This window comes from Mytilus edulis, chromosome 3 (genome assembly GCF_963676685.1).
Source record: "Mytilus edulis chromosome 3, xbMytEdul2.2, whole genome shotgun sequence".
Taxonomy (NCBI): domain Eukaryota; kingdom Metazoa; phylum Mollusca; class Bivalvia; order Mytilida; family Mytilidae; genus Mytilus; species Mytilus edulis.
Window position 1 is genome coordinate 37,853,644 of NC_092346.1, and position 16,714 is coordinate 37,870,357.

Sequence of the window (16,714 nt, forward strand, 5' to 3'; positions counted from 1 at the left end):
TTACATTCTGAAGCGGCACAGGAGCCAGAAAACGCCTGTATTTATGTTTTACGCCAGAAGCATACCTATGACGTCACCTAGTGTAGGAACCAAAGAAGATAACATCTTTTCACGGAATTTTCTTTAATAAAGATTTTACACTGAAATAATGATTGAAATTTAATTATGAACTTGTTTTGCATTAGAATAGAGATAACTGTATTGTATTTGAAGCTTTGCGGACATCCATCGGTAGTTTAACTGTCGCACATACCCGTTTAACTGTCTCCGCTACGAGTCGCCAAGGAAAACTAAATTTGCGTCAGTAAAACTACTGATGGACGTCCTTAAAGCTTCAAATACAATACAGTTACCTCTTAAATGCAATTAAATACAAACTTTCTACATGCTTGTATACAGACTTTGACAAAACCAAAACATCCACCCATGAAAATAAATGAACTAAGAGTATTATGATATTTATTCTCCATTCTGTTATTTTTTTCAGCTGTGTGTTGTTTGGCTGGTGTAGTTGTATATGGGGTACAAATAACATCTATGGACTGGGATACTTCATGGTGTCTGTACGTAGCCATTGTAGGAGCAGCAGGAGCATTTATTGCATTTTTAGTTTTAATTGTAGCAACAATAACAAAACGGCCAGAAAAAGTCAGACGTGTTGAGAAAGTTAGAATGTATACAATTTACGCTGATGAATGATATAAATAAGTATGTTGTTGAACTTCACATACTCAAAAGTAGGGATACTGAAAATGCTATCTACTATATATGTAATTATAATACAAACAATATATTACCAAAGATGCATGGATGTCAAAATGTATATATGTATGTATGGGTGAAGATGTGACATAATTTTGTTATTTTATGTTTTAATATTAAATCATAAGAAATTAACATAAATGTGGTTTTATTGCACAAACCCATTGGTCATTATTCACAAACTGTTCATGTAAAAAGAAGGAATGTTGTTTACTGTTGCCATAGAAACTATTCAAGTCTGACCAACAGATATTGGAATATTACTCGTCAATATGTCACCATGGATATTCCATATTTTGTATTCTGCTGTCATGTATTCTTGAACTGCAATATAATTAAAAACCAACATAAACAAGAGGCTTGAGGAAGTTGTAGAGATAGATGCCTCTTTTCATGTATACATATTTATTTTCCCTATTAAATTCAACTCAAATTATCTCCCTTATGCAAGAGTTGTCTCCTATTCAATTAGATGTTATTATCTTCGACTTTGTACTTCCAAATGGTTTGTAAACTTTAAAAAATAAAATGTAAATACCCTAATAGGTCGCTGAGTTGGGACAGGCAAAAAAGTTGGGTCAAAAGTAGTTTTGTGAATACTTGTTGCTCCTATTCCAATCAACTCTTTATAAGTTAAAAGAATACTGTTATTTGTCTTTTTTTTACATAGTGTTTTCTGGTGAGTTTGTCTTCAATTTATGAGTTTGAATATTCCTTGTGTAGTTCCTATCTCTTTTAGAAATAAACTTTATTCCGATATCTTTGATATAAGTATAATATAAGTGTCTTACCTGTTGTTAATTTAAATTTTGCATTAGGAGAAACTTGAACAGTCTTAGGATCTATATAACAACCAGAATGGGTAAACTCTGGGACCTTGAAAAAAAGCTGAAATATAAAAAGTAACAAGTGAAATTGAGAATGTAAATAGGGAATGTGTCAAAGAGACAACAACCTGATCAAAGAGCAGAAACAAGCAATAGGCCACCAATGGATATTCAACACAGCGAGAAAATCCTGCACCAAGAGGTGGGCTCCACCTTGCCTCTAAACAAAAATGTGTACTAGTTGGTGAAAATAGATGTCAGATTAAACTCTGAAACATAGAAATAAACTCAAATTAAATAAAATGCTTCACAGAGTGCAGCCTGATATGACAGCAGAGGTTGAACCTTGAACAGTTGTGGCAAATTAGGACACAATATTCAAGCTTGATTTTGTCTGAATTCGGATTGTGATCAAATTTTTGACATAGTATAGGTTTCTGACACAAAATAAATGTCAAGATCTTACAAATCTATTGCAAAATAATGTGCAATTAAAGATTCTTCTTAAAAATTAAAAAAAAAATGAAATTTTGAAAATTTTGAATTTTTTTTTTTAACCCCATAAAAAATTGGAGCCCCCCAAACTTTTTGACTCGCCCCTTGGAGAAATGACCCCCACACTCAAACCCAGCTGTTCCTTTGTATTATGGAACCTTGTAGTACAATTTCAGAGAGATCCATATTCTTAAACACGAGTTATTGTCTGGAAACTAGAAAAATGCTTGTTTTTGACCCTATTGGCCCCTAATTCCAACATAAATAGGGCAATCACCCCAAAACTTAATCCCAGCCTTCCTTTTGTGATATGGAACCTTGTGGTACAATATAAGAGAAATCCATACACTTACACACAAGTTATTGTCAAGAAACTACACAAATGCTAGTTTTTGGCCCCTTTTTGGCCCTTAATACCTAAACTGTTGGCACCATCACCTCCAAAATGAATCCAAACGTTCTACTTGAGGTATTAAACATTGTGGTGCAATTTCAGAGCAATTGAAATACTTATATACAAGTTCATATCTTGAAAGTAGAAAAATGCTTGTTTGGGCCCCTTTTGGACCTCTAATTCCAAAATGATTGGGACCATCATCCCTTAAAATCAATCCCAACCTTCCTTTTGTGGTATTGAACCTTCTTATTAAATTTCATAGAGATCCATTCACTTAAACTAAAGTTATTGTCCTGACACCAAATGTGTCTTCGGACGATGCAGACGACGTCATACCATTATACGATCCCAAAATGTTTTTGCGGTCATATAAAAAACCATATAAGACTAATAAAGGCCAGATGCTCCTGACTTGGGACAGGCGCAAAAATGCCACAGGATTGAACATGTTTTTTACACATCATTCATAGATTTTTTTTGGTAGTACACACAGTTATACATTTTCTGTTAACAGAAAAATATATGAAACTATCTGTATACAAATGGCAAAATATAGAAAACAATCAGCATGTATTTCTTTTAAATCTTTCAACAACAAGCTTAAAAATATTTTTTTATAATGATCCAAGTATGAAGTTTATCAATATACAGATGAATAATTTTAAAGGTCTGAAGGAGGTAAAAGAGCTATGATCAATCCACTGAAACAGCAAAAGTATACGAACTCTTCAATTCTACCAAAATTATGTAAATTGCATAGATAGATGAATTGATAAAATTGAGAATGGAAATGGTGAATGTGTCGGAGAAAACAACACAACCAAAAAATAGAGAACATATGATCACCTAAAGGGAGTTAATATAGTTTCAAATCATATTGTCAGCTTTACAATTTTGCAATATGTTATAGAGTAAAATGAGATCTTTGAATTTAAGATTAACCTGGCATTTTTCCTTATAACTTCAAACAAATTTTAACAGGTAGGAGGCATATTTTAATTTTGTGAGTAAAAATACAATCACATCATTCATGATATCTGTTGCAACAACATCTTCTAAATATTGGAAGGATGTAATTTGAAACTTTTTTGTTTTTTTTTTTCAATTCAAGACTATGGGAGTAGTAATGTATCTTATCCACATGAGCAAATTACAATAATACTATTACATGTTAGCAAAATAATGACAAAAGACAAAAAAAAAACAATATTACCTGTGCATAAGAGTTTTGCCCTTTACAAAATGGATCTTCATATGAATTAGTAGTCTGACCATCTGTAAAATTGACTGTTGCTTCCATTGATATATTCTGTGTCGTCTTTGTTGTAAATTTGGACCCTTAATCCAAAAAAAACCAAACAGAATATTATATTTCCAGTTTTTTTAAACAACAATTGTTTGATGAAAGAAATGAAAGTGCCTCATTGGCCCTTATACCACATTATCTAATTTATACTACTGCAACATCATATCAACTACCTTTATCACAGATGCATATCATAAGAAAACTTTACATTTGAACATATAGTGAAAAGTTCATTACTACTGAAACATAATGGAGGCAACAGGGCTTAGTATTTTATTCAAAAAAAACCCAGCTATTTACAAACATTGGTTGTTGATAATGATGAAAGAAAAGTGTCACTTGTATTTTATTTTCTGTAATAGTTGTCAGAGATGACCAAACAGCCTGTTATTCAAATAATCACAGATTTATGTCTAAGATTAGGTAACAAAATGACACTTTGGCTTCGTTTTTCTAAATTTTAGATTTTAGCAATTTGATGTGTTTCAACATACACTTTTCTCCTTGCATATTGCAAACTTAGTACCTAAAGGAGTAAGTTCGGTAAGGGCCATATTTGGCCCCAATTATAAAGTTCATAGTTACAAGACAATAAATGCTTTAAGTTGCCTTAAAGACATGTGAGAAAGTTAAACAGAACTGTTTTTGTCAACGTTTAATTGTTTAATTCTAATACGTTGATTTTTACATCCCAAAAAGGTCAACTTAAGGGATTTTTGTGAAATTTGACAAAATCAGCTGGATTTCAACCAAATAAAGGACCAGGAAACATAGAGCGCAGGCGTCGACAAGCTTAATATTCAAATAAGACATGTGAAATGTCTTCACAAACATTATTTTAAAAGATCTTTGTTGTCGACGTATGCGCTCTATGTTTCCTGTCCAATAATCTATGGAAATTTACCCATTTTCATTGATTTTTTCGTGAAAAATCAATATGAGTACAACTTGTGACGTCATAATGAAACGCAGAAACGTGAAATTTTCAATAAAATGGCTTATATCCTATCTAGTCAATGTATTAGCTATAATTTATTGTGATATTGGTAAATAAATCCGAATTTGAAATTTACGCTAAAAAAGGGGGCCATTTTAGGACCTTATCGAACATACTCCTTTGAACAGGTCACACAAAGTCGAGCAAAAAACTATTTTGTAAGGAATTTGTTAATGAACAAACCTATATTCCACACTAATATTCTTTTATCTGGTGATAACATTGTATTTCCCAGTGTACAGTTACTTTCCAATGAAGATATCTGTCCCCTGTAAAATAGCAATTACGATGTATATTATAAGACACATTGCATATCTGAAAATAGCTGACAATTAATTTCCAATTCAGAATCTAAGTAAGTAAGTACCTCACCAAAATTTTAAGTTTTTTCATTTAGTTATGATTAGTTTTCATTGGGAACACATATTATCTTCTAGTTAAATTATGGTCTGAAAAGGATGGTGCAAAAACATAGTTTTGACCAATCACTCATCCACTGTTGCACTATTGAGTTCCCACTTCCCCTTATGAAAAGCACACACACACAAATCTAAAATGTGTGCAGCAAAGTGACAAACTAAGAATACTAAGAAAGACTTGAATCAAATTGTAATTCCATCTGATCAAAAGAGATTTACTTAATTTTCTGCATGGCCAACATCTGTGCCTTTGTAAGTACATATTAAATTCAACGGCTATAGTGTAATGCGGGGTTCACACATTGCCGATTATTGCTTCCGTTTGAGATCAGACAGCGATACGACACGAAAAGTGAAAAAGTCGGATTACTATCCTCAATTATCTGGAATGTCCTATCATTGTCTGAACGCAGTCGTTTAAGTTTTTAACAGATTCCTACGGGTCGGAAAGGGTCCGAATAGTTCAGCGAAGCACCCCAACAGTTAGGTGCGTCCCGTAACATTCGGGGAAACTCAGCCGATTTTGTCTAGTCAGATTACAATCGTGCCTATGTCGTGACAGATTCTGCTGTATCGGATCAAAATCCTAACAATGTTCTGTGTATTCTGGACGGTGTCCTGTGGAACGGGAATTATCTGGAGAAATTTTTCATTGCCGTTATTCTGCCGATTGAGTCCAGATTGCATCCAGATCTTGTCGATTGCCAACTGTTTTTGCCAAAACCGTTCCGCAACAGTCCCGTTATTTATACAAAATTCGTCAATGATACCCACGTCTGAGTTCCGACAATTACAGAATACAATACGACTGAGACCAGACAAAGCCGTTTGCAATGCGATAGAGGGGACCGTGATAGGATTACGTTCCGACAGTACCTGATCATCCCGAGTATGCCGACAGTATAACTTCCGTCAGCGTAGGTTCACTGTCTTGTCACTATCTGATCTCTGTCGGACTACATTCCGTAGAATCGTGACACAGTCGTGACAGACTCAGTCCAATTTAACCTGGCGAAAGATACAAATCGGATTAGAAGCGGATTTAGAACGGGATTATCAGGATAAATTCGCTTGGAAACGGTTGAATATCGACTCTTCCTGAACAATATCTGATTGTTGTCGTGATTAAATTTTTTTTTTACAAATTTTAATTAAAGTTTGAATTTCCATCCACGATTCATAGGATCTTGATCAGACTTTTCATAAATTTTAATCGGGAATGGTCCTGTCAAGGACGGCAGTAAAAATCGTGAATGTGTGACCCCAGCTTAAGGTAGACAAATGCATAAAAAAAATTAAATGACTAAAAACAATTCTGATAAACCAGAACAAATATATCCAATTACATGAATCAGATGTATGGAAACCCTTTAATTTACATTATATCCAAGCGAACTATCCCAAAAGTACAACTCACTTGTTATAGAATGGTATCTGTAGTTCACAATATTCCATGGCATTTTTCATTATACAATTTAACTGTAAGGTTACAGACAATGTGGCTGTTTTACCTGTTAACTGAAAAATATTAGAAAAATAATGAGTTTACAATCATTAATAATGTGGATTCATTTATTTTCGTGGGTACCAATTTTCGTGGATTGAAGAAAACTTGCCTTTTTGTGGATATGTGATTTTGTGGTTTTGCCAAAGTGTGCAGACAACATTATGGAAAAATTTGTAATTTGTTGAACATTTGAATTCTTGGTTCACTTGTACCCAAGAAAACCACAATGTAAATTTGTATCCAACCAATAATAATGAATCCACACAGTAAATTCCATGAAAAAACAGCATCTTACAAAAGAACAAACATGCTTCTATGCAATTCAAATTCCCTCCAATCCATATTATATACATATGAAATTTTGATAGTAATTAATCATCATGTCACATTTATGACCGGAAATGTGTTGATGATTTAGGCAAAAGGTTGGGTCAAAAAGATCGTGAATTATGTAAAAATGACCGAAAAAGCCTTGCAAAGCCTTGAAAACTAAAAAGAATATGACAGTTTCATGCTTTGCCCAGCCGGATTTTTACCGGACATTATACAAATGACCGGAATATACGACCGTTTTGGAAACCCTGTATGAAAACCAATAACTTGAAACTTTTTTAAATTTTTTATCAAGGCATTTTTAGCAATTGTCTATTTTACCCATTTATATAAGTTGAATTTAGTAGATCATTAATTTCATTTCATATCCACTAGAAACTATACATTGTTGCAAATGTTTTAGTTTACCTTCATTTCATAGCAACCAGAAACAGGAAGTTGCTGTAACCTAGGAACAGTGTAATGACAGACAGTAAACATCTCCAATGGTGGAGTAAATCTGATTCTTCTTGAATTTGGACGTGTGTCAGTAGAACCTAAGAAAAAAGTGCATAATTCATTTGAAAGTTGTTTCAGCTAAGATCCAAAGAACAGTAGATTTGAGATTGATTGAGTACTGGATATAACACAAGATTTTGAATACAATGTACATTGTCAAAACGAAAACCATTCTCAATTTTATGATGTCAGATTTGACAAATAAATATAAATGTATTAAATTATCAGGTATATTCTAATCAGCAATAATTTATAAAAGGGGACAATCATATAAATGGTATTACATCCATAAAAAGAATTCTTGGCTTCCTTAAACAAAATTCATAACATCACCATGAAATCAAGAATAAGGCAAAACAAAGCACTCATCTGCCCATAACTTAAGTACTGGTGCAATGTTTGGGACCAACACATGGCAGAATCTATATCAAAGATTGAAATGGTCCAGGGACCAGCTACTCTGCATGTCTGAAATAGATACCAAATTACAGGTAGTTTAGTAAACACACTAAATTGGCCACTTTTTTTTACTTATGTAAGCAGATATCTAAAATATTAACTGATGAATGATAATATTCCAGTTTTGGATGCGAGAGTAATCACTGCAGTAAAACAACTTACTTAAATTTGAAGTATCTGCACTCTGAACACAAGGGTGGATCAATATATTATCTAGAGGTAGGCCATCACTTGTAATGTTTATAGTTATATCAGGAGTCACTCCCTCAAGTTCTGCTTTACAGCTGACAGTTCCATATAAATCCCAAACATCAGGCACATTCTCTCTACCATACTATATAATAAAAAAAGTCAATGTATTTACAATTGCAATCAAGTTGACCAACCTATTTTTAAGAGCAAGAAGTTATTTCTCTTTCTCTATCTTATTTTTGAAGTTGTGTATAGAGTTCATCGATTTCATGTATGTATAACTTGTGTTATTTATTTAATCAACCTAAGACTTATTTGGAGCTTGACATATTGTATAGACACCTGTCTCTTGTTGGACTGAGACATATTTAAATATTTAGATGTCTTCCATTTTTGTATTGCCTGGTTGCTGTCTGATGAAAAATATCCCACATAAACTGACCCAGATTAAACACAAAAATAACAGTTTCATTAAAGGAATTTGTTTTCAATATGTTAATGTAAAACTAAACTAGAGGCTCTAAAGAGCCTGTGTCGCTCACCTTGGTCTATGTGAATATTGAACAAAGGACACAGATGGATTCATGACAAAATTGTGTTTTGGTGATGGTGATGTGTTTGTAGATCTTACTTTACTAAACATTCTTGCTGCTTACAATTATCTCTATCTATAACAGTACTTTCTGTGGAAAATGTTATTGAAAATCTTCAAATTTTAAGAAAAATGAAGGGCAATAACTCCTTAGGGGGTCCATTGACTATTTTGGTCATAGTGACTTATTTTTAGTTCTTACTTTGCTGTACATTATTGCTGTTTACAGTTTATCTCTATCTATAATAATATTCAAGATAACAAAAAAAACAGCAAAATTTCCTCAAAATTACCAATTCAGGGGCAGCAACCTAACAACAGATTATCCGATTCATCTGAAAATTCCAGGGCAGATAGATCGTGACCTGATGAACAATTTTACCCCATGTCAGATTGCTCTAAATGCTTTGGTTTTTGAGTTATAAGCCAAAAACTGCATTTTACCCCTATGTTCTATTTGTAGCCATGGCGGCCATCTTGGTTGGTTGGCCTGGTCACGCCACACATTTTTTAAACTAGATACCCCAATGATGATTGTGGCCAAGTTTGGATTAATTTGTCCCTGTAGTTTCAGAGGAGAAGATTTTTGTAAAAGATAACTAAGATTTACGAAAAATGGTTAAAAATGGACTAAAAAGGGCAATAACTCCTAAAGGGGTCAACTGACCGTTTCGGTCACGTTGACTTATTTGTAAATCTTACTTTGCTGAACATTATTGCTGTTTACAGTTTATCTCTATCTATAATAATATTCAAGATAATAACCAAAAACAGCAAAATTTCCTTAAAATTATCAATTCAGGGGCAGCAACCCAACAACGGGTTGTCCGATTCATCTGAAAATTTCAGGGCATATAGATCTTAACCTGATAAACAATTTTATCCCCCGTCAGATTTGCTCTAAATGCTTTGGTTTTTGAGTTATAACCCAAAAACTGCATTTTACCCCTATGTTCTATTTTTAGCCATGGCGGCCATCTTGGTTGGTTGGCCGGGTCACGCCACACATTTTTAAAACTAGATACCCCAATGATGATTGTGGCCAAGTTTGGTTTAATTTGGCCCAGTAGTTTCAGAGGAGAAGATTTTTGTGAAAGTTAACGACGCCGGACGCCGGACGCAAAGTGATGGGAAAAGGTCACTTGGCCCTTCGGGCCAGGTGAGCTAAAAAGGTAAACAAATATCTAATTTTTAGATTTTTGTGGTGTTTGTTTCCGGATTATTTGTTCCTTTGGTTGTTATTAACTACTGATAAATTTATATTAAGCTGTGCATAATATGCTTCATCCCTATCATTATACTTTTATTGTTCTTACTTACTAGAACTGCTTTAATGTATTCAGTTATTGCAAAATAAACATGATTCTTCCCTTTATGCAAAACTGGCTTCCATGCTGGTTGCTGAAAACATAAAAAAATATATCATGTATTACCACTAGATAAATCATGTATATCAATCAATATGTTTAAGCTTAAATTATAAATTAAAAATTGAAGATGAACTTTATCAAATTTCTGTTCTTGAAACTCAATATTTCACAATATACAGTAATACCCTTACTATTAACAAAACAAATAATTTGAATTGTAAATTAACAGGAATGCTTATATTTCATGTTTTCTTATATAGGGCATATAGTACCTTTTCTGCTTGCTCAACCTGTTTGTTCTTTACCACAATAAAATGTTCATTCACAGAAGTCTTTATTTGAAGTAAAATCACAAAAATACTGAACTCCAAGGAAAATTCAAAAAGAAAGTCCCCAATCAAATGGCAAAATCAAAAGTTCAAACACATCAAACGAATGGATAACAACTGTCATATTCCTGACTTGGTACAGGCATTTTCTAATGTAGAAAATGGTGGATTGACATTCTATATTTTTTTTGGAAGACTTACCTTTTGTGACATAAGGTTGGTTTTACAGGTAAGTTTAGGCAAAGCAGCATCTATATTTACATCCATAACTTTACCAAAGGGTACTGCAATGTTTAATATGCTGTATAAGTCTGTCTTCATTTGATATATCTGTAAAAATGAATTTTGCTGATTTTATTTAATCTTTTTCTTCAATGACATAAAATTAAACACAAATTGATGTGAAATTTGTTTTAAACACAAAAACATAAGAACAAAGAGTACCCCCTTGCCACACAGCCTAAATTACTAGAACAGTAGCTGTAAATGTATGGCATTGTTTAATACATTACAAAGCAAACAAAACTTCACTTTTACAACTTTTACATTATTCTTTAGTTTTCTATGTTGTGTCATGTGTGCTGTTGTTTGTTTGTCTTTCATTTTTAGCCATGGCGTTGTCAGTTTGTTTTAGATTTATGAGTTTGACTGTCCCTTTGGTATCTTTCGCCCCTCTTCCATATGTAGGAAAAGTACTGTGCATATTTTTTACATCGCCTTACTTAGATAACGCTGATTCTGTCAATTGAGGTATGTCTCAATGAGATGCCCCCCCCTAACAATGTTTTTTTTTAACCTTTAAATTATTTGAGCCTTTTTTCTAAAAACCAAGGACTACCTTATTTGTGTTGGAATAAATTCTTAACATCCTTTTTTTTAAATTTCTAGATATGACACCATGTAACAAAAATACTTTACTCAATTTTCTTTTCTTCTTTTTTTTTTCATTTAAATTAAATAAATTTATTGTGGATTCATTTATTTTTCCTGGGTACCAGTTTTTATGGTTTGAGGTAAATTTTAAATTTCGTGGTTTTGTAAATACTGCATATATTCATGAAGAAAATTTGTATTTCGTTGAAATGTAAATTTGTGGTTCCCCTGGACCCACTAAATTTACAAAAATGGTATCCAAAAAATTAAAATGAATCCATAGTTATGATGAAGAAAGAATATTCCAATTTTTTTTTTTATTATTTTTTTTTTTTTGAGGGGGGAGGGTGTAAAATAAGTATGCTCATCTTATCCTATATGTTACCTCATTTTCTGAGTTCTGTCTGAGGTAGTCTGCTAATCCACAAAGTAAGGTAAACCCTAGAGTAACTCCAGATCTGAAAATATAAAGTTAATCATAATTTTTATCAAAGATGCTGTGGAACAGCAGTAAAATGTACTTTTTGTATTACAATATGAAAGAATGCATTTACAACAAAGACTCTTTTCAACATATACATACACTGTATTTAACGTACACCTCTTAATCATCAGGATTATATCTAAATGTTGTCAAGTAAAATTCATTACTGTGAATAGTGATTATTTGTTGCTTTATTTGAAGCTATATTGAAATATTGTTCAGACTCTTGTTCATTATAAAGCAGAGTTCTCAGCTAATCGTGAAGATTTGAGACTAACACATTCTTCAATAAATCTAGTGTCTGTTCTTCTTTACATAAATATAATTTTGTAAAAGAAATATGTAATTCTAGATTATTGATGGTTTTTCAAACGAGGGAGATTGTTTCTCAACTACATGAAATGAGATATGGTTGAGAAACATCCTAGGGTTTGAAAGACCATTGAAAAATCTGTTTATTACTATTTTGCCTATGACATTGGTGATGTTTACATTGAAAAGGGCATGTATTCCCTTAGTTTTTAGCAATAGTTTTCTGTCTATAGCGAAAAAATGGTAAAAAAAATTATCACAAAAAAAGATCAAAAGGAAAAAAAAACACAAAATTGTAATTATACAACTTACATTTGTAATAATGGAGGTCTTTCTTTTGCTTCCACAACTGGTAAACAGCAATACACTAACCCTTTCTGCAAAATAAAAGACTGAACAACTTAGATTAGATCTTTATTGATGTGTAAAAAAGATTACTAAAAAATAAAGCTTGAAGTGTGTGACAAATATAACTGGCTGGTCAAACACGAACAATCATTCAATACTTCATTGATGTGTGCCACTAAATTTGTAAATAGAGATCATAATCATGATTATCTACATCATAGCAATGGATCAGGAATATTTATATATGTTTAGAAAACATTACCTAATCTTATGTGAAGGGATTGCTTCCCTTGGTCTATGTAGTAGATATATGGCCAGCCATAAGAGGTAAACAAATTTAAGTGCAAATGTAGTTTGAAAACCTGAGTCTTTAGATAATAAACAACTTCACTTGTTCAGCTAAATTCAGTGGTCTAATAATCCTGGTTCTATTGTTCTGGAAATATCACTATATAATGCAAAATAATGCATAGTAGTCCAGTCATATACAGGAATATTGATCTTTCTGTATCCAAAAAATGTTGATTTACAGTCTCATCATCATTTACCAATCACTTTATTATTCTTGTACAAGAAAGATAACTCACTTGTTCCATAAAAAATAACTCCAGTTATGAACAAGGGAGATAATTCATAAGATCAAAATATATAAAATTAAAAGGGAAATTACCTGTTCAACCACAACCAAGGGCCAAATTATTCCTGTACTTGTAGACACTTCTACTACTGGCTTTTCTTCTACCCTGACACAGCTGTCTCTTCTTGGATTAAACTAGAAATTAAAAATAATGCTATGTATTGCTGAATAAGATATGCAGTTTATATAGACAAGGAGAAAATTGCATATTTCATCATCTTTGTATATTTTTTTCAATTGTTTATAATTACATTCAATAATATTCATATACAAGTACCTCATATATTACAAAAAACTTAAAAGATACCAATAAGAAAAATATAAAACAAGGAAGAACTGACATCAACATGTCCAAGAGAAAAGATAAAAGGTAGAAAATAGAATGAGAAAATTAAAGACAAGAATATGTGTTCATAGGCCAAGTATCATAAGTGAGACACATAAACTTAAGATTGAGATATAAAAACCTAAATAAAATGGGTCTATGGTATGTAATTCTTCACCACTGATATAAGATAAACAGTTATCTATTAATCAAACCACAGTTTGATTAAAGAAATTTAAACTGATGTTGATAAAAAAAATAATCCATGAATTGAAGCAGACAGATATGAAATATTTTTTTTAAATTATAGATTTGTCATACAATGTAACTGTCATAATTTGCCCAATAATCTATTTATAAAATATATAATAAATGACCCTGCCATTATGATGCAAACTGTATAACAAATTACAGGTTTATAGCTTGATTAAAGAGTTGTCTCATTGGCAATCATATCACATTTTCTTTTGTATACCATAGTCACAAATTGTACTACCATTTCAACTCCGTCCACCAAATGTCCAAGCTCAAATAGTAAACCATTGACCAGTTCCTGGTCTGAAGGAAGGCTAACATAATTCTCATCTTGTGTTTGTTTTGCTTTCTTCTCTGCTACCGGGAAAGCCCTAAATCAAAACATAACAAAATCCAATTACATGACATAAAAATATAAAAGGCTGTTATGATAATAAAGAGGTGTAATGTTTCACTAAATATAAAAAAAAAAACCTCAGTCAGTCAAAGAGCAGTTTTCTAACAAATGAAAAAAAACTGCTCTTAAAATCATGAGAAAAAAAAATCCTGATTTTCAGTAATCACTCTATATATATAAATATATATATATGCCTGTCATAAAATAACAAATTATATGGATTCTTTGTTTCATTTCTTATTCATAAAACAGTTTATCCTTAAACTTTTACTGTCTGAAATATATATTCAAATGTTGAGACAGTAGGCAATGGTAGGTAAAATGACTTCTTTTTCTGTGGGTTGCTCTCATTAATGTACACCTACATCTTTTTTTATTTGTATGCTGTTACCTTCAATGTTGAGCAAGCAGAAATGTAGATATTTTTTAGTGTAAAAGTTCATTTTTTGGTCTTCTTCACAGTCCACCTTTTGACTATGTTGATTTATTGGAAAAATTGGAGACAATGATTTAAATTTTAAGAACTAAAGTGATAGGTGTCAGGTGGAAATTTCAGGTTTAAAACAATAAATGTACTTTGTCAGAAAATAAAAATTTAGAAATGCTTGGTGAGCCTCTCTGTATATCCTGTTTCTAAAGCTCAAACAAATAAATTTGACATCTTCTAACAATATAAAAAAGAAGATGTGGTATGATTGCCAATGGGACTACTCTTCACAAGAGAACAAATGACACAGAAATTAACAACTATAAGTCACTGTACAGCCTTCAACCATGAGCAAAGCCCATACCACATAGTCAATGTACATATATTGTATTTTATACTGTATAATATTAGGCAGGCATTACCTGTGAATGGGGACAAAGTCTGTATGAATTATTTTTTTTGTAACTTAAATATTTGTTAAAAAAAGAAACGAAAATACTGTAACGTTTCTGATTTTGGTTCTGTTGTAAGGGATTTTACTTGTGCTGTTTTAATTTATAACGTCATGTTCAATGTAAACAAAGAAATGCAATGCATCAGGTAACGTTAATTCATTTCAAAGACAAAGAATTATTAAAAATGAAATATTGGTATTGTGTTCCTTGAGTTCTTGTACTAGACTACTCAAAGTCTCATGAAAACGGGACTGGAAGAAGGAATTAGATTTCTGTGTTCTGTGCAAATGCGGGAATTAAAAAAAGCGACTAAAAAAAGTTAACAATTTTTAGTTTATTGATACAATGAAAATTTCGGAAAATTTTCCCGATTTTTTCTTTTTTTCTGCTGTAATAGGGGACTTTGTCCCCTTATTAATGTACAAATGTATCAAGTTTGTTGCTTATATTGTGTATATGTGTATTTGATGCTAACTGTTGCTTGTAAATACTCCTTGCGGCATCTTGATTGGAATAGTACATATTTGAATTGATATATTTTTAAACTTTTAAGTTACTTAGCTGAATTGTCTTAGAAATACCCTAGATCTGGTTTTAATAATCTTTGTACATCATGCAACAATTCAGTGTTGAACATGTTGAATTGTTATATCACCGTTTTTTCATATTGTATCACTAAAATTAAAGCCACTGTATTTGAAGCCATGCATGCAACAATTGTTCAAAACTGTTTTATTTTAACAAAATCTTTGCTTTAAACTTTAAAATAACCTTTTTGCCTCAGGTCAGAAGGTTATTTGAAAGTCCCCATTCAACATGTTGAATTGTTATATCACCGTTTTTTCATATTGTATCACTAAAATTAAAGCCACTGTATTTGAAGCCACTGTATTTGAAGACATGCATGCAACAATTGTTCAAAACTGTTTTATTTTAACAAAATCTTTGCTTTAAACTTTAAAATAACCTTTTTGCCTCAGGTCAGAAGGTTATTTTAATGTCCCCATTCAACATGTTGAATTGTTATATCACCGTTTTTTCATATTGTATCACTAAAATTAAAGCCACTGTATTTGAAGACATGCATGCAACAATTGTTCAAAACTGGTTTATTTTAACAAAATCTTTGCTTTAAACTTTAAAATAACCTTCTGACCTGAGGCAAAAAAAATGACTTTGTTACCTAACCAGGGGCGGATCCAGCCATTTAAAAAAGGGGGGTCCTAACCCAGGACAAAGGGGGGGTTCCAATTACATGTCCCCATTCAAATGCATTGATTGCACAGAAGCAATCTATGGTCACATGAAATATTTATTCATAAAATGTTTTACACATTTTGAAGGGTTAGGTGAATTAAATTTACCTTGAAAACAAAAGCTGTCTTTCACAGTCTTTCGAATTCGTTGAGAATATCAATATCTTTCGTAAAGACATCTGTATTACTTCATTACTCTATCATAAAGTCGTTCTGTGTTATTCAAATTATCCTCCTTTCTGTTTCTACTTTCACTTTTGAACATAATCGATACTCGTTTGATTTTAGTTATCGTGATATGGTAAAAATCAACAGCGTCCCGAAATGTAACCATTTGGATTGTTTCGGTCTTTTTCTTATTGGCCTACCATGATTGACTATTCCGAATAACCAAGGAAGTTTATTGAAGTGTGCAGTTCAAATAGTTTCGTCCAAACAGATTTTGACTGGTGTACGTGACAG

At 32.0% G+C, this 16,714-nt stretch overlaps 2 protein-coding genes across 3 annotated transcripts in view; one reads left to right on the forward strand and one right to left on the reverse strand.

Moving 5' to 3' along the window:
• Positions 1-897, forward strand: part of LOC139516433 (uncharacterized) — a 12,947-nt gene extending 12,050 nt beyond the window's left edge. For both annotated transcript variants that reach the window (XM_071306539.1, XM_071306538.1), the window contains exon 3: positions 488-897. In XM_071306539.1, coding sequence (XP_071162640.1) covers positions 488-699 — 212 coding nt within the window. In that variant the 3' untranslated portion in view covers positions 700-897. The remainder of the gene's footprint in view (positions 1-487) is intronic.
• On the reverse strand, positions 856-16,692 carry LOC139516429 (AP-5 complex subunit mu-1-like). The gene is made up of 14 exons (XM_071306533.1): positions 16,361-16,692; positions 13,959-14,088; positions 13,171-13,272; positions 12,465-12,529; positions 11,742-11,814; positions 10,685-10,813; positions 10,105-10,185; positions 8,163-8,334; positions 7,452-7,579; positions 6,621-6,721; positions 4,968-5,053; positions 3,695-3,819; positions 1,554-1,650; positions 856-1,086 (listed from the first exon to the last, which is right to left on the reverse strand). Exons 1-14 carry the CDS (start codon positions 16,429-16,431, stop codon positions 995-997), a joined length of 1,452 nt encoding a protein of 483 aa, XP_071162634.1. The 5' UTR covers positions 16,432-16,692; the 3' UTR covers positions 856-994.
• Positions 16,693-16,714: the final 22 nt, after the last annotated feature.